Raw genomic sequence first — 19,729 nt, 5'->3', positions numbered from 1 at the left:
CGAGTTTTAGGTGAATCCACATGAGTTTTAGGTGACTTCCCAAAACTGATTATCCATTTCTACTAATTCGACTGGGGCTTGGCATCTTACAACTGATTTTCTGTTATCTTTCTCAACAACCAACTGAATCCACATGAGTTCTATATGAATCCCTCGTGCGACACATTTAGTTGTTAACAATTGGTGATCAACGGAGTCCATATCTATAACTAATTGATAGACTAGTGGGGAAGGATGTCATGATTCCATCGTAGTGAACAAAATACTATTGCAGAAATATGAATGATAACGTTGGTTTATGGAGTATGGCCATTCATCAACAGGTGTTAAGAACAAAAGCATGTTCAAAAGTACTTCATTTGGGATGCTCACGAGACTAGTTGAAAGACTCGTGAGCTTATTCAATCTCAAATACGACTGGAGACACATCTATGTCTTGAATTTGTCACATTATAGCATGCTGTCGGAAGTGAAAATTTTCAATTACTACTCACACAACAAAGACTAAGGTCTAATGTGGGGCCCACTCTTGGTATAAGCTTGAATCTCGCCTTTTTTCTTTGGTTTGTTTTTTTTTTTTTTTTCGAGACGAAACTCGCGAAACTCTTTTCCAAAGAAAAATAGCTTTTTTGACAGATAGCCAACTAGATATTGTGTTAATGAGTTTTGTGTGTGTACACATATATATATATATATATTGTACTCGGAAACTACTAGATAAGAATGAAAAGAATGTCCAACTCATTCGGATTTGCATGGACTCGGTTTCTCGAGAAAGTCGAAGAATAAATGGATATCACGGCAATGAGCGCAAATTTCCTTATTGGTCCAGTTCGGTTCGGTTCTTCAAAAAAACCAATCCGAACCGAACCATTTACACCCCTACATTATGGATACAGCTAGTATTGCGACTTGGTGACGAGATCAAGCATAACGAAGCCATGGTTCATCTATGTTTGACAAGAAGGGACGGAAAGACTTCTGAGCCATTGGCGAACGAGCTCAGGACGAGGAACATCGCATTTCAGGAGCGAGTGGACGAGCTTGAAGAGTACTTGTATCTGTGTCTCGCAACAACAAAGCGAGCGAAGGATTTGGAAGTAAAGGAAATGACAACGTGAGATCATTTTAAGATTAATTCCTGGCTTCTTGCACAGAATAAATGAAAGTTCATGGTCGTCGGAGATTGGATATATGGTCCGTTAGGATTACTTATCGGGGGCATTGGTTCTTTTACCATTTTATGCAATGCATCGAGCTTGTCTTCGACGGGGTTTGACTGGATTGGCTTGATTCTTTACCTGGCGCTCTAGCAGAAGAGACCAAGTTGTCATGCGTATTTTCAGTTTATCTGTAAAATGAGCTATTAGTTACTTTTGCAAATCACTGCTCCTTTTCGCCTCATTAAATGTAAAAGGAGAATGGCAAAGAGTGTCCCTAAAGCACTCGTTAAAGGTTATTAATTATGCTTTGGAGACATAAACATATTAATTATTTGTAGTGTCTTAGTTTTGTACTCTTAAGGCACCGTTAATAAGATCCGATATAGTATAAAAATTGAGATTTTTGGTTAACGTATTAGGTTTCAATGAGACAGGTTTTTCACGAGACAAAGTTAATGTAAAATGATAAGTCAAAAAAATATTGATGATATAAGATAATACTATATAATTCAAAGCTCTCTCCCTTCCAAAAACTTTTAGAGCAGATGTTGATTTAACAAGAATAGAAGTGTTATAACTTTCATACTTGAATGTCATAATTTTTTTGCACTCACTTAAATGACACATCGGTATAAAATTGATTACTCGAGAGTCATTTTCGGTAAATCAACCTACGTGGATTCGTTTCTTAATTTTCCAATCCGATGTGGAATTTTTAAAAATAAACTGAAATCCAGTGTGGAAATTTTTGTCCAACATGACAAGAGTACAACAAACGTCATCGTTTCTTGCTGCTTCTTTAAAATCTTTCATAATTAGAGGAGGCCATTTTCAGATTCTCTCTTCCTCGATGTCGTTTTCGAACTCTCTCTCTTCTTATCATTTAAGTGGTCACCTAAAAAAAAATTGATGAACCTAAGTAGTTACTTCTAAAAATTTATGACACTAAAATAGTTATTCATGAAATTGTTGGAACTTTTGCCGTTCTTCAATCAAATAATCAAGCAACATATTTGTCTTCTGAAGTGCTCACTTCAACTTTTTGTGTATGTCGGATGAGGCAAATTATCAATGGCATTTAAGTGATCGATTTTTAAAACTGTGACATTCAAGTGAACGGAAAAAAAAGTTATAATATTTAAATGAGCGTCATACGAAAGTTATAGCACTCCTAACGTACTTATTCCGATTCAATGTAAGCATAAGAGTCTTCATGCCATCACCAAAATTTGATTCCAACCTGATAAAAACACGAAAAGGGAGACATGGCCTTCAATCAGGAAGAAGTCTTTTTAAAAAACAAAGTTTGGAGCTTTCTGCACATAATTTAGTTGAGTGACACAGCAAACTTTGTCGTCCTCAATTGGCAACCGTTAAAATTGTTATGTAACTTGATTGGTGTCAGTTTTATTTTCGGGGTTTTATTTCTTTTTACATACATATAAACATTATGGTTTTGTACGATTTATATTCAATATAAATATATTCCCATAAGTGTAGAGCTTCGGGAACATAGAAACCAAGAGCCCCTTGTTGGCTTTCGCGAGCTCTTTTTTTTTCTCTCTACTTCTGCTCTCTATTTCTCCACTCTTCCTTCTTCTCTCTTAGCTATTTACCGCAGGCTCTCTGATTTTCTTCGTGATAGAACCAAAGCTTTCAATCTGCACCAAGCATTTGACCTCTTCTTGGTGTTAGGGGCTACGTACAAGCTTTCTAATTGAAGCAACAAGACGCTGACACTGGTGCAAAAAAAAAAAAAAAAGTTCTAGGCTTAATTTGTGTTGTCTCTGATTCGTGGATGTGATAATCCTAGCAGTACATAACTCAGCTTTTCCTTGTAACTTCACAGGATCAAGAACTGAAGAAGATGCGTCCTTCACATCTGATCCTGTGCCTCATCCTTTTTTATATCATTGAAATAGATTGTGTCTGCGCCGATCCCATTGATGGGTTCACCATCGTGCCGCTGACTGAGTCGAACTTCGAGATACAGAAACCGTATGACAAGCTGCTGGAGGAGAGGTATAGTTTCACAGATGGAATTAGGAGGCTTGGGGTCTATGCAGATGATAGACCGCATGAACCCGACAGTAAGACCATGCCGCGGACGGAAATTCGCATAAGAGTACTCTCGTGATCCCTCCATTTAAGAACTTTGAATTTTTCTTTTCTGATGCGGATGCCTGCACTGTGGTGTTGGGAGTTCTAGTCGGTCTGGCTTCAGAAACTCACATCAAGATTTGTCATCGACTTGATCCTAACGTACTTTCTCACAGGGGCTTGACTAATCATCTGGGGTATGGCAATTTGAGGGCTATGGTTTGGTGCCGAATGGGACCTCCGGAGCCATCATACTGCAGATCCATGGCGGCATGGGGCACGCCACTACTCTGATACTAAGGATGTATGAAGGTGATGTACGATACTACCTTCGCAATCTGATTGCGACCAATCTTTACGACGAGTGGTTCAGGGTGAACGTGATCCACAACAGGGATCAAGGCATCGTGGAGGTTTACCTTGACGGGACTCTAAAGCTCGTGACGCAAGATCGTGGCCCCGGCGACTTGTACTTCAAGTGTGGAGTGTATGCCGCGCCTCCAAACGTGAGCTATTACATGGAATCGAGGTGGAAGGACATCAAAATATACAAGAAGTGAGAGAGTACTTAAAGGGCAATTTGGCTAGCAAAGAAAGTCAGCAGGGTCACAATGAACTAACCAAAAGTTCAAAGTGTTCCCAAAATTTACTCAGTTAAAAACCTCTTCATCTTTTCATCTGTTAGGTGGTTGTTTTGGTTTTACGCCGCTTGGCTTTGAGTTAAGGCCTCTAACTGATTAATAAACCGAAAGCTTTCTACCACACAGAGAACTCTAGGATGTTGCATCCAAAGCTGCCTTCTCATGTGAGGTGATTAAGGCTATGATATGCAAAACAAGGGACCTGCAAAGTCAGCTTATTGCAGGAAAGTGCTAGAAATTGCAGTTAGTTCAAAGTATGAAGCGTGGGCTGAATATACAGTTAGCTGTAGGTGGTCTAAACACGTCGAATTAGGAAAAGACATGCTAATCGACAAATAGCTCTCAAAGACGAATTCCCGGAGCTTCTTTCTCTGTCACTCCGCATATGTGACACCAGCTTCCTTGATGAGCCTCTATGCATGTGCTAATCAACCAGCTCACAAATTTATTAGCACCCTCGTCCCCCGTCTTGTTCAGCCAAACAAAAAGTGGCACGATCTCTCCATGCTAAATCTACATTTCCATTTTTAGATCTCTCCTATGGTTTCGGTTAGATTTTTTATTTTATTTTATTTTTATATATAAGAACTGACAGATCAAGCGGATCGATCCTTTAATGGAAAGTGAAAATAGGAGGTAGCCGAGAAATTTGACAGAAGATCATGTCGTGACTATGATTTTTCATCTGCTTCTTGTAGATCAGTCAGCATAGTTAATGATGGGATCACTCAAGAATCATTGACTTGCCCCTTGGTTTATTTACATTCTAGTAACATTCATAGTTGGCCTTCGTGTATGTTCTGCGTGCCCCCAGTCATCTGAAATGTCCGACTGTTGAGCTGTAAATTATCCAGTTTTTGGGAATCTAGAACTGGGAGTTCCATCAAGTAGAAAGAGCCAAATTCTAACGGTACCCGATTAGCACACAGAAACTTTAATCGGTGCAATCAGACTTGCCGAACAAGAAAACAGAAGGAGACGATTCCAAGCGTTCGGAATCCAGAACTGAGAGTTCCATCAAAGAGGAAAGAGCCACATTCTAATGGTATTCGATTAGCACACAGAGACTTTAATCGGCGTGATCAGACTTACTGAACAAGAAAACAGAAGGAAACAATGCCAAGCGCGTGTCTCCCTGTGATCATTGGATTCTCTGCATGAACTTACAGCAGAATGCGTGAACCAAGAAGATTCATTTCGACCTTCTCCAAATTTTGGAGAATTTTGTGTGACTGCTCGATGTAAATGAAACAGTGGCATACTTAGCTGTACCAAAAATGAACAAAACTCTCTAAGCTCGTAATTTGATGTAGTTTAATGAACTTGTGTCTAAACCCCCGCAAACACGGATGGATGACGTTGATGAAGATGACCATGATGAAACGGCACCGGGAAGTATTCGATGTGGTGCGAAAGCGATGTGCTGAGGCAATGAAAACAACTTGCAATGGACCTCAAAGTGCATATTCGGCATGATATTGTCGTTCGTCACTGTATGATAGAAAAGACAGAAACCAAGTTTGCATTTATCAGGCCAAAATATCAGGGAAGCATTGTTTATGTCAAATGTCAATGTAATGGAGTGCAAGAATACCTACCCTCGGAAAGAATTCACGACATATCTGCCATTGTTGGAATCCATAAACAATAATTAACAAACTAAACCTGCTACCGGTTCCAAGCCAAACCTCTCCTTAGGAGGATAGATGGAGCAATTCAGGTGAGATCTAATGTAGATCCAACTTTCTATTTACTCGTGGGGTTTGGGTGAACCGAGAGACCTCTAGATGTAGAAAAAGAGATCAATTAATAATTTGTAATATCTGCGTATCCCTAAACTTCCAATCAAGGGATTTGGCAGATCTAAAGAAGGTTATCATGTATGCTCATCACAAAATATTTCTAAATCCCAATACAACCAATGCCAAGGAGCTGCCAAGAAGCACAAACTAGAAAACAGGATATGTGCATTGGCCATGCCTTTGTAACTCCAAATACTTGGATTCGCCATAGTCCCTCCTGTAATGCTCCAGCCACCCCATGAATTGAACATTCCTAAACAAGTCATGACAGGTATAACGAACATATCTTTCTCCACATTAGATCAAGAACGGGATCAGAGAGATCTAAAACTATTAATTTATATAGAGCCCTTACCGCCCAACCAGCAACAAAGCTGTTGAGGACTAGTGATGGAGCATCATTCAACCCTTTTACATTGACATAATTGGACGGTCATACACTTTCTCAGAACCTAGGAATCACTTGTACATACACATTAGATTACATAGGTGAGACATGGTCGTTCAGATTGTCAAAAGGACAAGCATGTCTGTCCAAGGAAAGATCACCAAAGGATCTGCCCTGTTGTGTTAAGATTAAAAAATCATCTAGTTCCTACATTGTTTATGCCGTCCCTACATATAGAAGCTTTGCCTTCACTAGTTCCTCAACAATTTCTCAAGACTGACAAGAAAGAAAAATGGAAATTCCTTTTAGCCATGTACTGTTGTTCTTTGTCGTCCTGGTCTCGAGTCATTATTCGAAATCCAATCTGTTCTGTTCTGCTGATCCTACGGCCGGTTTCACTGAGGTACCGTTGACAGATGCAAACTTCGAGCTGCAGAAGCCTTACAACATTCCACTGGATGAGCGCTACAGCTTTGTGGATGGGGTGCGCAAGCTGTGGGTCTATGCCGACGACAAGCCCCATGATCCAAGCAGTCACACTCAACCACGCACCGAAGTTCGGATCAAAGTAATTCTCCAACCCCCCCTACGGTTCATCGTTGCGGTAGTGATTGACTGAACCAGAAACTGATCGGATTAGCAGAATCTTTTCTAATTCTGGCCGGATTTCTCTGTTCCCTCCTCGATTTTTTTACCACATCTTTGTAAGCTCCAAGGTTACACATTTGGCAGGGTCTGGACTACTCATCTGGAGTCTGGCAATTCGAAGGGCACGGTTTTGTGCCCAATGGGACATCTGGCGCTACGATAGCCCAAATACATGGCGCAGCTCACGGAGCTACTACCATCATCCTGAGGATCTATGATGGGGACATGCGGTACTACAGCGGGAACCTTATTGCCACCGGCCTTTACGACAGGTGGTTCAGGCTTAACATAATCCACGACGTCGATGGAGGGAAAGTGACCGTGTTTCTTGACGGGAATCAAGTGTTCCAGGTGGCCGACAAAGGGCCGGGCGATCTGTACTTCAAGTGTGGAGTGTATGGGGCGCCGACTAACATAAGCTACTACATGGAATCGAGGTGGAGAGACATCAAAATCTACAAGAAGTGAAGGAGCGACGAACTTTGCCAGGCAATCTGCGAAACTTGGCTTGCGAACAAGTCCTGCCCGATAACTAAATCGATGTGAAGACTATTGTCTTGTAAGAATCCCAAGGATATGTCTCACGATCCTGATCACTATGAATATGAGCAGTGACATTAGCAATAAGAACCTCTTCTTCTGTTTGGATGATAATTCCTGCTGGATTGAGAATGCCACCGTTCCTGAATTGAGCGATGCATTTCTGCGAAACATTACTACTAATTCGACCGGGGCTTCACGTCTCGACACTGATAATCTGTTATCTTTCTCAACGACCAACTGAATTCACATGAATTTCCTCATGGTGATGCGTTCAGCTGTTAACAGTCCGTGATTAACAGAGTCCATATCCATAACTAATGGAAAGCCTGCTGGGGAAGGATCCCATGATTTCATCATAGTAAACAAAAGACAAGTGCAGATATATGAATGATGAGGTTGGTTTATTCATTATGGCCATTAATTAACAGGTCTCAGGACAAAAGTATGTTCAGGAGTGCTTCATTTGAGATGCTCGCGAGACTACTTGAATAACCATATTCATAAATATAGAAAAGGCTAGCCCATTTTCAATCCCAAATATGATGGAAGATACTTCTATCATTTTGAATTTATCACATTATGGGTCCCACTTTAGGGTGCTATTGAAAGTAAAATTTCAATTACAATTTGATTGCACAATGAAGACTCTAATGTCTAATGTGGGATCAACTCTTAATTTAAGCTTAAATCTTGCCTTTGATTTCTTCTTCTTCTTTTTTTTTTTTTTTTCATTTGAGATAAAACTAGTAACCCTCTTCTCCATATTTGACGGATAGCCAACTAGTTATCGTGTTAATGAGTTTTGTGTGTCTATACATATAATGTACTCAAAATCTGAAGAATAGTCTAATCACAAATAAAAATGAAAAGAAGTATATACTAGTTTTATCGAATGCATTTGATTTAATTATAACTCTAGTATAGGTCGTTATGTCATAATTGGGTAATTTTAACTGCTTAGTTTTCATTTTCTTCGGTGGATCTGATCATCCAATGTTATTTATTTTCATGTCGTTCTTGTATTGATAGATATTTAAAAAAAAAAAAAAAATTAACAGCATGATAGAGTTAAGCATGTTAAAAATTCTTAACATTCATTATCATCAAGCAAATTTTTAAGAAAAGATTTTCTAAAACAATATTACATGATATAATTAACTGCTGACAAGAAAATTGTGGCAATTGTGTTTGTATTATAAGACAAGCCTATTTGAACCACATGTAAATATGAATTTAGTAAATTTTGAATGCAATCTATTAGTTTGAATATAAGAGGATTTCCCTTATTTGTTTTAAAGGTCATGTTTTCTAGGCAATATTGTTGCTCAAATCGATGAGAGAGTGTTTTAGAGTGGAAGAGTGAGATTTTATAGTGAATAGCAGACTTTACGAATTTGATTTCGAGTTCAATCCAAAGTAGATTTATTTACTAATCAAGTTGAACTAAGTTGATTTAAAAAATTATCTTTGTGGTTATTCGATTCGATTTCAAATCTAATTGCTAATTAACATTAAAATGAGTATACTTCTTCATTTTGTTATCAATTTTAAAAATCTAATTTACACGTGTTGACAACATTAAAAGCATAAAACATAATTAAGTGAGCTGATCCAAAAGGAAACTTTAAGTCTCGAAAAATAGAAAAAAAAAAGAAATTGAAAATTAATGAAAGTTCGACAAAACATTAGTAAAGTCTTTCTAGGACGAGCGAAGGCGCAGCGGAGTGTTCAGCCATTACACAATTACTGAATCGGAGCTCACTTTTTGTCCAACCACCATCGGCGCCGCCATGCGATGGCGGGCGCCGCCGCGATCCGGCGGCCTCGGCGTGGCCGCCATGTCCTACATCGCCGTCGACTACCTCCGCCGCCTGTCCCCCGCGTGGCACGCCCGCCTCCAGCCGGCGCTCTGGTCGGTGCTCGCCCTCGTCGCCGTCTCCCGCGTCCCCTACTACCGGCACTGGTCGGCCGAGTTCCGCTCCGCTCTGCCTTTCGTCGCCTCCATGGTGTTCATGCTCCTGGCCCTCCTCTTCGAAGCTCTCTCCGTGCGCTCCGTCACCGCCGTGCTCGGCTTGGACTGGCACAGGTGATTCTAGCCGAGCTCAGTCGATGACTTCGGTCCCTTTTTCTAGTTCCATTGTGCCTGGATCGAGTTCCGTTAGCTCGAATTGCGTTTATCTGAACTTCGGTGAGCTCGAATTCGGGTTGCGGTTGAGTTCGATTTCGTTGCCGAACGCGAATTCGGCTTGCGATGTCGAAGACGGGGAAGTTGTTTGTGCGATTGCAAGTCATCTTGATCGATTGGAAATAATGGACTTTGTTGGGAAGATTTCGATGAAAGATTGCAACTTGAGATTTGAATGAATCTATTTATGGATACATGGTCATTAATTAGTACGTTTTTTTAACTTTAATTAAATGCTGTCTTGAGTGGAACCTTTCTGTTTAGTGTCTGCTGCTCTCTACAGATGTTTCCATATGGGGTGTTTATTCAATTATGAACCCATGATTCTTGGAAAATTTACTCTTTGAATGGGATTGAATTTCGGAAAAGATTGCAAAGGTAGAATTTTTGCTTGGCCTCTTTCCGTTTTTGCACGCATGCATGCCTTGGAATGATTTATATGAGTTCATCAATACTCAGATGAGCAAAATGATGAGACTTTTTCTGAACAATTAATGAAATTATTCAACTCTTTTCCTCTTTTATGTGGATAAGTCCATAAGGTGTTGATGAAATGGGATTCAAAGTCTGGACTTGCACGCTTTATGTTCTTGAGCTTATGCAAATCAGGAGTCATTCCTGCAATCTATCTTGATATATGCAAGCTTTATTAAGGTTTTGCTACTCAAAAAATGTTTCCAAATTGCCAGGCATATGTGATTATGTTTTATTTACATTCTTCCGTGAATTTATTCTACTCCATTTGATGTCTCACAATGTTGAATTTGCTTAATTGGGAATCTTATTAAAAGTGATCCTTAGAAGTTAGAACATCAAAAGATGAAGACAAAACATGGGCTTTTGGATCTTATGATGGTTTCATTTCATGGATGATTTTAATGTGGTACTCTACAAGATGGGATTATAATGTATGATCTCTAAGATTTTGTATCATGCACTCCACCTCATGAACATTATTCACCAATGCCATGTGTTTGTGCTTGTCGATTTTCATTTGGAAGTTTGATTTGGACTAAGGCAGCATGATTTTACTCTGGCATACTGAACCTGGAGCAGAGATTGCTATCTAAAGTACCACACTGCTGCCTTTTGCCTTAAGGTTGTTTTCAGTGTCCTTCATATTCTTTAGCCGTCTCTACTCAAATTTGAAAAGAAAGTAAAGAATGATTAATTTGGCCGTGATGTTTTATTGTCAAAAAAGATTTCAAGATGAAATTGCAGGACTTGCATGCATCAAACAAATTCCAAGATTTACATTTTGCCTCTGGTGAATGTCCACAAAGTGTAATATCTTATGTGATTATAAGTCTAATTACAAAACATCTCTAACGATGCATGGCTCCAGAAATTTATGAAATCTGTACACTCAGAAAGCATCTACATGACTTGAATAGATACTGCCAGCACTATGACTGTTGCTTCACTGAATAAACCATGTGATGAAATGTGATGCATTGATCTGTTTGATGCAACAATGACGAGGACACTGATGACAATGGCTAGATAGCCTAAGAACATGGAATCTCTGTGTAATTCTGATGTCTTCATAGAGGGTCATGGAATTAGCGCATTTGTGTGAAAGTTAATGCACTTGAGTATCATTCTCCATTGTTTGTAAAAGAAAAAAAAAATTCTCACTTTCTTTTTATGGTAGCTCCATTTATAGCTCTATTTTGCCATGGAAGTTCCATCATGATGCCTCGATTGTATCTAGGCAGGAAATTACATAATATTATTGATGTATGATGCAGCAATTTGATTTCTATGATTTCAGTCTCCAACACCATAGTAGTAAACCTGCGAGGTTAGAATTTAACCATTACAAGAAGGAAATTTAATGCAAAATCTGTTCTGGACAGGGATACAGCTCCTCTTCCTGACACTGGCCAGTGGCTGCTTCTTGCATCAAATGAAAAACTTCCTCAGACAATTGTTGATATATTGAGAGCTCCAATTATTGGGCTTCATCATTTCCTGATGCTGTTCATGATGCTGGCTTTCTCTGTGTTGTTCGACTCTGTAGAAGCTCCTGGTCTTGGACTTGGGGCTAGGTACATGTTCACCATGGCGATTGGTCGACTTCTTCGGGCTATAACTTTCGCTTCTACAATTCTTCCATCTGCTCGGCCCTGGTGTGCCTATGCTAGGTTTAGAGTCCCAGCTTATCCTCATCGTTGGGCCCAGAAATATTATGTACCATACGCCTCAGATGCTGATACTATTCGCAAGATAATAAATTTGGATATAGCATATGGTATGTTGAATATTTTAATGGCATATGTTTGCCATAGTCTGTCTTGCTCTCTTGTTTTCTCATAGGAGAGTTTAGGACAATATTCTTCCCTGACCAAAGCAGATTAGAAATTGCAATTTTCTACAGTTGTCTGCTTGCTCTAGATTTTTGACTTCTTGAATTTCAAATGAATAGTTCGTATTATTTTCTTTTGATAGGCTTTAAGCATATCATTGGATTCACTATACATGCATATCATTTTTTGTTTCACAAAATAATTAAATGCCGATTACTTAAAATATTAAATTCTGGGAGTTTAGGTCAAGTGGAATTTTTTGATGGAAAACTTATAAATCATGTAAGTAATCTTGTTAAGGATGAAATTCACTGTTGTAGTCTGCGTTTCAAACTAGTAAATTTCCTTAACCCATGTGAATCAACCTCATAGTTTTCTGTGTTTGACAGCTGATACTGGCAGTTACCTTGGAGAATACCGGCCTGATTGGGGGGCAATGAGCTTCCTCATCGATTTTTTGCGACCAACGGTCTCTGAAGGGTCTTCATGGTTCAGTCTGCTGAAGAAAGCTGGAGGTGGTTGCAATGACCTCATGTACAGTGGCCACATGCTTGTTGCTGTACTTACAGCTATGGCTTGGACGGTACCCCCCTTGAACTCTAGTTGTCAATTCTGCATTCTTCGCAGAGAAATCCTCTTCCTTTCAAGATAACTCTTTGCTTGGCAAAGACTTCTTTGGGTGGTGGGCTGAGGTAATGGAAAATAGAAGAAACAAAATGTCTGGAAGAGCACAATTTCTCCGGCTGTTTCAATGTAATATTTCCTGGATTTTCTTACTGAATTGAGTGTTGACGGTTAAAATGAGAATCTGAAGAGAAAAGCAGCTGCATCCCTCGCTTTTGCTTCAGTTTTACAAGTGATTGGAGACTATAAGAGGCTTCTTCTTGTTTTTTTTTTTTTTTTGGTGGAAAAGGAATGATTTGAAAAAACTATCACTAAAATTGTTGTTTGTATTGCTTGAAATAGTTAGTTAATGAAAAATATTCTCATTATTGGCAATAATTTATGTTTATGCATTTTCATGGACGATGAAAATATTTCTTCTTTATTCATTTTTTTTTAGCAACACAAACTGTCATTTTCAGGAAAACATATTCCAAATCATTCATTTTCTGCAAAATAAACACAACAAGAGCAGGGGAAATTTACCTCCCCATTTGACCCCTTCTCTCCATTTTAGTTCTGAGCAATAAAAATCAAGTATCTTCAAATATCCTTTCAGTTGTTTTCTTTCCTTTAATGTTCTATTGGTTTGGACAAAAGTTTCTGAAGATTGCTCGTCTATCTATTATCCTTACAGGAGGCTTATGGGGGTCTCAGCTCGGTCTTTGTATGGCTGCTTGTAATGCACAGTGCCCAAAGAGAGATAAGAGAACGTCACCATTATACTGTAGACTGTATAGTTGCCATTTACGTGGGTATCCTCCTATGGAAGATGACAGGTTTCATCTGGCCACCCAAAGATGCACGTAGAAACAGACGGCTCTTAAAGCTCGAAAAAATTCAAAGCAGGCTGATTCAAGCTGCCAAAGACTCTGACATGGATGGAGTGAGAGAGCTGCTCAAGGAGGTCGAGTTGAGCACCCAAGAGAAGAGTTCTGGCAGAAGGTCAAAGTGGGTCATGTGGGTGTTTCCTTGTGCCACCATCTTTTCTGCACTAACCATTGTTCTTTTGGCTTTCACATGGACAAGCGACGGGTGATCAAGGTATGCTTCAGAGTTCTTTTTCTGGCTCCCACGGATTAATGTTATTTTACTTTGTACTACCATGTAACGGTATTTCCTTTTCGAGCTAAAGCTGGGTGTATGACAACCATCGACCTATCCCTGTTACTGTTTTAGCCCTTAGCTGTATGATTTTCATTGAGCTCTAGTAACTTGACGGATTTAATCTGTAGGCAGGGGAGGTGGAAACGTCAAAATTCTGTTACAAACGTTTATATGTGAATGCGTTTCTGTGCATGGAATGAGTTATAATTTCCTTAAATTTGAACATGCACATTACCATGATTGGGGAGATGACCTTTCTAGTGAGTTGCAGAGTGCAGAGCGGAGATCCTCAGTGTAACTGTCATCATGCTTTAAAGCTCATCGCTGGGCATATATAGAAAAAGAGCTTAATTCTTTCTTTTTCACACTTGTACTGTCATAACTTTCAACTTATAGCAGATGGTATAAATTCAAGTTCAAGATATTGGAAGTTACGGAAGTACAACTATCTCTGATGGCTACTGTAGCTACTGGGAGTGCTAAAACAACTTCCAGTCCTTTTCTTTTCCACTTAGAGAGAGGATGCAGGACTATTGACCCAGTTGTATTGTTAGTTTGCCAATTTTGATTAGATGAATGCATGTTTTGCTAGCATTTGTTAGCCAATTAGCTAGGCTAGGCTCTTGATTGCGCATGCTTTGAGCGCGATTCAGTTCTTGTAAAGTGAAACTATTGGCTATGTGATCGAGTACTGATTTCGTAAGAGATCATAGTCATGAAAAGTATGGAAGAATCGGAATCCTAGATATAACACTAGCTAAGAACCACAAGAAATAAATCAACCGAAGAATTTGAAGACGTAAATCCTGTGGAAAGCCAAAAGCATATCTAACCTTAATATCCTTGGCCATCTCACTGCAGTGATTTTCCTTCAAAATGACGAAGAAGACATTTTGTTTTGATCGACAAACCATATTTCAGGTATTTAGAATGAGTTTTTTCACAATGCTTTTGCTTTATTGATAGGACTACCGCATCCTCATTCCGATGCAAAGGTTGTTTTAATGATGCCGGATATAACTCTCATGTTGGCTTGTCGCAAGAGGACATAAATTAATAATTTATTTTCCTGCCCACTTTGGGAACCAAATGGAAGTTTTAAAATAATAATAATTATTCACCCTCGATTTATTGCTATTCACAAATAATAAATCACATGGAATATGATAGCTTTAATATTAATCCGTGAAAAGCCAGAATGAAAATTGGAGGGGTAGTTGCGACCAAAAAAGTCACCGAAAGCCTCCAAGAACACCGGAGGCTTTCCTTAGCTAGCATCGTCCGGTGTCCGCGATGTGGTCCCCACTCCCCAACCCCGAGCTAACCAAAAAAAGAAAAAGAAAAATCAGGACCGTCGGATCCCGGGAGTAGTTGCCGCGATCCATCTCTGACCGTCCGTTGAATTCAATCAGGCGGCCACGCGGCTTCACACCGGAACATTCCCCCGGTCAAGTATAAAAAGGGGCCAGAGCGAAGGATCGGAGAAACCCAAAGATCCCTCCCTCCGCGAATCCACGCGCGGACGAGACGACGACGCAGCCGGGGGGAAGATATTTCTCTTCGATTTATCCAAAAAAAAGAAGAAGGAAGAAGTAGATTTGGAGAGCTCGTGGTAGTCGTTCTTCGTTCGAGTCCCTCGTTTCCATGGCGATTTCTCTCTCCGCATCTTCGATTCCTCGCTTGAGCGGCGAGAATCCGGCCGCCTCCTCCTCCATGTCGCCGCTTCGGCTCCGGCTCCCGGCGGGCGCCCGCGGGTTCGGCGGCGGGGGCCGGAGGATCTCGGTGAACTCGAAGCCTCGGGGCTTCTCTCTGGTGGTAACGCCTCTCTCCGGGATTCGTTGTTTTTTTTTTTTTTGCAGTGTTGCTCTGAGCTGTGGCGGAACGCGTGCTCGCCGGAGCGCGGGCTCTGTCTTGTCTGGTGCTCACTTGATGTTTGAAATATATGACTGGAATTGGACGTCTCTCTCTCTAATTTAGCTTGGCCGTGGCTTGCTTCTCTTGTTACAAGTATTCGGTGCTTGTGGTTTTGTTATGCTCTGGTGTGTATGTTCCGCCGGCATCGACATCCGGTCTTAGTGTGCAGTGGAGCTTTGTTGGGTCGATAGAAGTGTTGGTATGGTGGGTAAATCATACGAGCGGTCATTCTTCGTTGGGCAAATTTTCATATTGCCTGCTTAACCTCAATTTTATCGGGGGGATTATTATGCGTTACGTCTTCATTCTATTTTATCATTTAGTTAGCTATATTTTTCAATAAATAATTGAATGATTTGACAATCTACACAGCTTGTGTTGCTATTTGCGTGCTGCCTGGCATTGCACTTGCCGTGGTTTTCCCTACTAAACCCATAGTGATTGTTTCCTAATTGTAATGAACGTGCTTTAGGAGGTGACCATGGACAATGTCATGTCGTGCTTGGCCAATCTGCATCTATTATAAAAAAAAAAATGCCATGTCATGCCGGGTCATCCATCTGCTTTCCACCAGTCTCGTGTCTTTTTCTTTACTAGATAAATTCTGTCATTACTTGGAGCATATCCTTGGATTGACCTGTTTCATATAATTCATACAAATGCATATCTGCCTCCTCAAGCAAAGAAGACAGATTTTGATGGTTTCATCATTTTGCATTGGACAATGCAACCTATAAATGATCTGTCTAGAAGAAAACAAACTGGTGAAATTGGACCAGTTGCTGTGTTATGAGGAGTTTGCTCATTTAATGTATGAGGAATTTTACATTCTCATGTTAGGATCTCATCTGAATCTTGAAGCATATTGGTTAAAGTGATATAGAGCTATAATGAACAACACTTTTAGAAAGTTAGGAGTAAGGCCTACAATGGCATCTTTGTAAAGCTTCTTTAGGGCAGGCCAGGGGTTAACCTATACCACACGAACTCTTAGCAGGAGTTGATTTTGTACTTGTCATCACAAACAACGACAAACAACTGTAGACCTTATCCTACTAGATGGGAGTTTTTATATATGTTGGTCTACTGGACGATTCTAGTATGTTAATATCCAAGTCTATATCTATGTAATTGAAGAGAGTGGGAGTGAAAGAGACCTACTTAGCTTTATCTTTATATATTTCCTCCTAATCAGTAAGTGCATTTATCCATTGTTATATGTCGTGCAATTTTTCCCCTTATTTTTTGTCTGCATCCTGTTTACTGCTGTTAATGATAAAACGTGTTTTGCTCTCCTTGTACTCCTTTACGCTAGTTATAGCATATGTTCTTTATTTAGTTGGCTTCTTCCTTTGATCTGTTGGAGTAAACTTTATGTTCCTCTTTAATAAGTAGCCTCTTTTGGACTTTATTAATATGGTTAAAGGAAGTATATGTGCTTCCTCTTGTCTCTGTTGGACCATTTGGTGACATTATTACTTTGATCTTTGTTTTGTAGATTAGAGATGTCCACTTACCTGCATCCCTTGTTTTTACAGGTTGAAGCTAAGAAGCAGACATATAACTCTTTTGATGATCTATTGGCCAAATCTGAGAAACCTGTATTAGTTGATTTTTATGCTACTTGGTAATGTACATCCTCCATAGATTTGTATCAATGATACCTGTTCTAATAAATCTTCGAGCAACTTGATTGGCATAATACTTATAATTCGAGCTTTTGTGCCCAGGTGTGGTCCTTGTCAATTTATGGTTCCCATCCTTAATGAGGTCAGCATTAGACTTAATGATACAATTCAAGTTGTGAAGATTGATACTGAGAAGTACCCCAGCATTGCTGATAAATACAAGATAGAAGCATTACCTACCTTTATCATATTTAAAGATGGGAAGCCTTTTGAGCGTTTTGTAAGTTTTATCTTTTTCACCTTTGCTATCATTTGGAAATTTAATCTGCTAAGTTCTTGTAACTATTATGTTAGTAAAGGCTCATAAAAAGTTTTTGATACTGTGATGAGATGCCTTAGATATCCTAATTTGAACAAAAACCTGCAGTCACAAGTTTTTTTGGCAATTTTAATCTTTATGATGTGAAAGATTAAGGGTGAACTCTGGAAAGAGTACTTGCATTTTGCCAAAAAAGCACAGACAGCCCTTGTAATGTATATAGGCACTAAGGCCCCTCTTGCGGCATGAAGAATCTATATTGACCAATAATCAGTGGACACCCTTCTCCTCCTAAACTGTTTTTGACTGGGGAATTCCATCCCACTTCATCATTACTCTCTCACATAACATGGAACCGGCAATGAAACCATGATGAAGCACCAACATGTTTCTACATAATAACCGATGATAAATATGCACAAACTGCATAAGTCTTCAACAGTGATCAATGAAAGGCCTTCCCTTTGTAGAGCTTGACTGTCGTGGAAAACACAGCTTCCCTAGTTGTTAGGTTGCTGCAATCCATGTCGTTGCAATCCATGCATAGTAAGTGATACTTCTTTTAGCAATAGGCAGGGGGTATCCCTATAAATTTTCTGTGAAGGACATGGTTGCCGGCTCAATGCAGAAATGGTAATAACTGATGGCCATCACCTAAGATTTATGCATTATTCTGTGGTCTTTGAATGTTATTTAATCGGAAGTTAGGTTGATTCTCATTTATAATTTAACTTTAAGATTGGGTTGTGAAATTTTTCTGATGTTCAATTGCTTGCAACTTATACAGTTTTAAGATGTTTTAATCATCTACCCTTATCTTAATTGAGCTATTTTCAATTATCAGGAGGGTGCTCTGACAGCTGATCAACTGATCCAGCGGATTGAGGATTCACTGAAAGTTAAGCAATAGTTTTGGTGAGCCCTAGTTATTCTTCTATTGCTTCCATTGTAGACATATCATGAAAACTGTCCTTTCACAAATCCTCCAGAATATTGCAATTTTCATTCTAGAATGATAATTGGTGGCCTCGGCCTTGTTGTATGAACTTTGAAGTGTGCATAGGAAGTTTTATTCTCCTCTTTCCATTTTTCCCCATCCTTGAACAGCCACTCGCCCAAGAGGTCATGATTCATGGTAACATTGTTCATCTGTGAAAATTGGGCTAATTAGACCTAAACTTAAAGGGAATTGAGAGGAGTAAGTTACATCATAACAATTGTGCTTCAAGAGTCTATTTATTATTCTTGGGGAGGGAAAGCTAGTGTGTTTGCAATCTGAAGATGACAGTCAGACCCGAGGTCGATGCATACCAAACCACTTGTTTGCCTCAAACTTTATGCTGTGGGAAATTTGTCACGCTACACTATTGAGCTTTAAATAGGCTCTAACCATATGCACGGGAGAAAAGTCTCATCCGCTTATTTTTATTGTTGTGTGCTCGTACGCTTTTCTTGGGCGGTTGCGTGGTCATGTCATGCCATCATTTAAATGGATCATGCTCACAGACAATGCCTGCAAAACTCCTTTGCCTTGTACCGTAATGATATCTAGTTCAATGACTTATTAATCCAGTTACTCAAAATTGATTAGAATGCCTCATACTTTGGGCCGTCGTTGATAGACCAACCTCTCCCAGCGGCATTGTCTGTTTCTCTACCACTCTCTCTCTGTGGACAAACAATAGAGAGTGGTGCGCTGGCTGCGATCATGAACCAATTGGTTTTTGGCCTTAATTGCCCTCAGATCGGAGGTCTCCTGTGGGCAGAGACCTTGAATTTGAGGTAGTGACCTTAGATCACAAGTGTGGGGTGTGGTTGCGGGTGGTTGGGCGGGTGTTAGTGCCGGTGTGCGATGGTGCGATGGTGCGATAATAATGGTGGTGATCGGAGGAATGTTTGCCAACAAGTGAAGTAGAAGGCGGTCTGATGAGATACTTGTGTAGTCAGTTAACGATGGCGATGGTAGTCAAGACTAGGCTGCACGCAAACACTTGGGCGCGTGTGGGAAGGAGGACAGCTATAATGGCGCAGCCGAGAGGGAGTTTGATGGTGGTGCTGATCGTGACTATGATGGAGGTTGGGGAAAGGGGAGAAACTAGTGGAGATGGCGGTGGAAGATTGGAGTTGCGATGTGGCCGAAGAAGAAAGGCAAGGAAAGGAAAGGAAAGGAAAGAAAAGAGACATCAGTTCTTGAATTTTCGAAGGCTCATCCGTCCACTTCTCAAAAGGATAAACTTCATACATTTATTTCGTAAATTGAGAGAATTCTAATGTTTATATTAAAAATGACATGGAAAATATGAACCTCCATAATTTCAT

At 39.9% G+C, this 19,729-nt stretch overlaps 3 protein-coding genes and 1 pseudogene across 3 annotated transcripts; all 4 read left to right on the top strand.

Moving 5' to 3' along the window:
- Window positions 1-941: 941 nt before the first annotated feature.
- Window positions 942-3,823, top strand: LOC104450854 (annotated as a pseudogene).
- A 2,563-nt stretch (window positions 3,824-6,386) lies between these two features.
- On the top strand, window positions 6,387-7,210 carry LOC104452315 (citrate-binding protein). The gene is made up of 2 exons (XM_010066798.2): window positions 6,387-6,662; window positions 6,827-7,210. The coding sequence occupies exons 1-2, from the start codon at window positions 6,387-6,389 to the stop codon at window positions 7,208-7,210; spliced, it is 660 nt and encodes a 219-aa protein (XP_010065100.2).
- Window positions 7,211-8,977: 1,767 nt separating this feature from the next.
- On the top strand, window positions 8,978-13,914 carry LOC104450853. The gene is made up of 4 exons (XM_010065555.3): window positions 8,978-9,371; window positions 11,330-11,724; window positions 12,169-12,362; window positions 13,080-13,914. The coding sequence occupies exons 1-4, from the start codon at window positions 9,076-9,078 to the stop codon at window positions 13,479-13,481; spliced, it is 1,287 nt and encodes a 428-aa protein (XP_010063857.2). The 5' UTR covers window positions 8,978-9,075; the 3' UTR covers window positions 13,482-13,914.
- Window positions 13,915-15,022: 1,108 nt separating this feature from the next.
- On the top strand, window positions 15,023-18,496 carry LOC104450852 (thioredoxin Y1, chloroplastic). The gene is made up of 4 exons (XM_010065554.3): window positions 15,023-15,364; window positions 17,002-17,090; window positions 17,194-17,371; window positions 18,255-18,496. Exons 1-4 carry the CDS (start codon window positions 15,194-15,196, stop codon window positions 18,318-18,320), a joined length of 504 nt encoding a protein of 167 aa, XP_010063856.1. The 5' UTR covers window positions 15,023-15,193; the 3' UTR covers window positions 18,321-18,496.
- The last annotated feature ends 1,233 nt before the right edge of the window (window positions 18,497-19,729 follow it).

The sequence above is a fragment of the Eucalyptus grandis genome, chromosome 6 (genome assembly GCF_016545825.1).
Source record: "Eucalyptus grandis isolate ANBG69807.140 chromosome 6, ASM1654582v1, whole genome shotgun sequence".
Classification (NCBI taxonomy): domain Eukaryota; kingdom Viridiplantae; phylum Streptophyta; class Magnoliopsida; order Myrtales; family Myrtaceae; genus Eucalyptus; species Eucalyptus grandis.
The sequence above is the reverse complement of the archived record's forward strand: the minus strand, read 5'-3'. Positions and strand labels throughout refer to the sequence as shown.

What these genes read in the sequence shown, in the direction of transcription:
- LOC104452315 (XM_010066798.2), top strand. Translation starts at nt 6,387, where the DNA reads ATGGAAATTCCTTTTAGCCATGTACTGTTGTTCTTTGTCGTCCTGGTC. An exon ending in GCACCGAAGTTCGGATCAAA is followed by an intron (nt 6,663 to 6,826) that starts GTAATTCTCCAA and finishes CACATTTGGCAG; the next exon opens with GGTCTGGACTACTCATCTGG.
- LOC104450853 (XM_010065555.3), top strand. Translation starts at nt 9,076, where the DNA reads ATGCGATGGCGGGCGCCGCCGCGATCCGGCGGCCTCGGCGTGGCCGCC. An exon ending in AAATTTGGATATAGCATATG is followed by an intron (nt 11,725 to 12,168) that starts GTATGTTGAATA and finishes TGTGTTTGACAG; the next exon opens with CTGATACTGGCAGTTACCTT. An exon ending in TTACAGCTATGGCTTGGACG is followed by an intron (nt 12,363 to 13,079) that starts GTACCCCCCTTG and finishes TTATCCTTACAG; the next exon opens with GAGGCTTATGGGGGTCTCAG.
- LOC104450852 (XM_010065554.3), top strand. Translation starts at nt 15,194, where the DNA reads ATGGCGATTTCTCTCTCCGCATCTTCGATTCCTCGCTTGAGCGGCGAG. An exon ending in CTCGGGGCTTCTCTCTGGTG is followed by an intron (nt 15,365 to 17,001) that starts GTAACGCCTCTC and finishes TTGTTTTTACAG; the next exon opens with GTTGAAGCTAAGAAGCAGAC. An exon ending in GTTGATTTTTATGCTACTTG is followed by an intron (nt 17,091 to 17,193) that starts GTAATGTACATC and finishes TTTTGTGCCCAG; the next exon opens with GTGTGGTCCTTGTCAATTTA.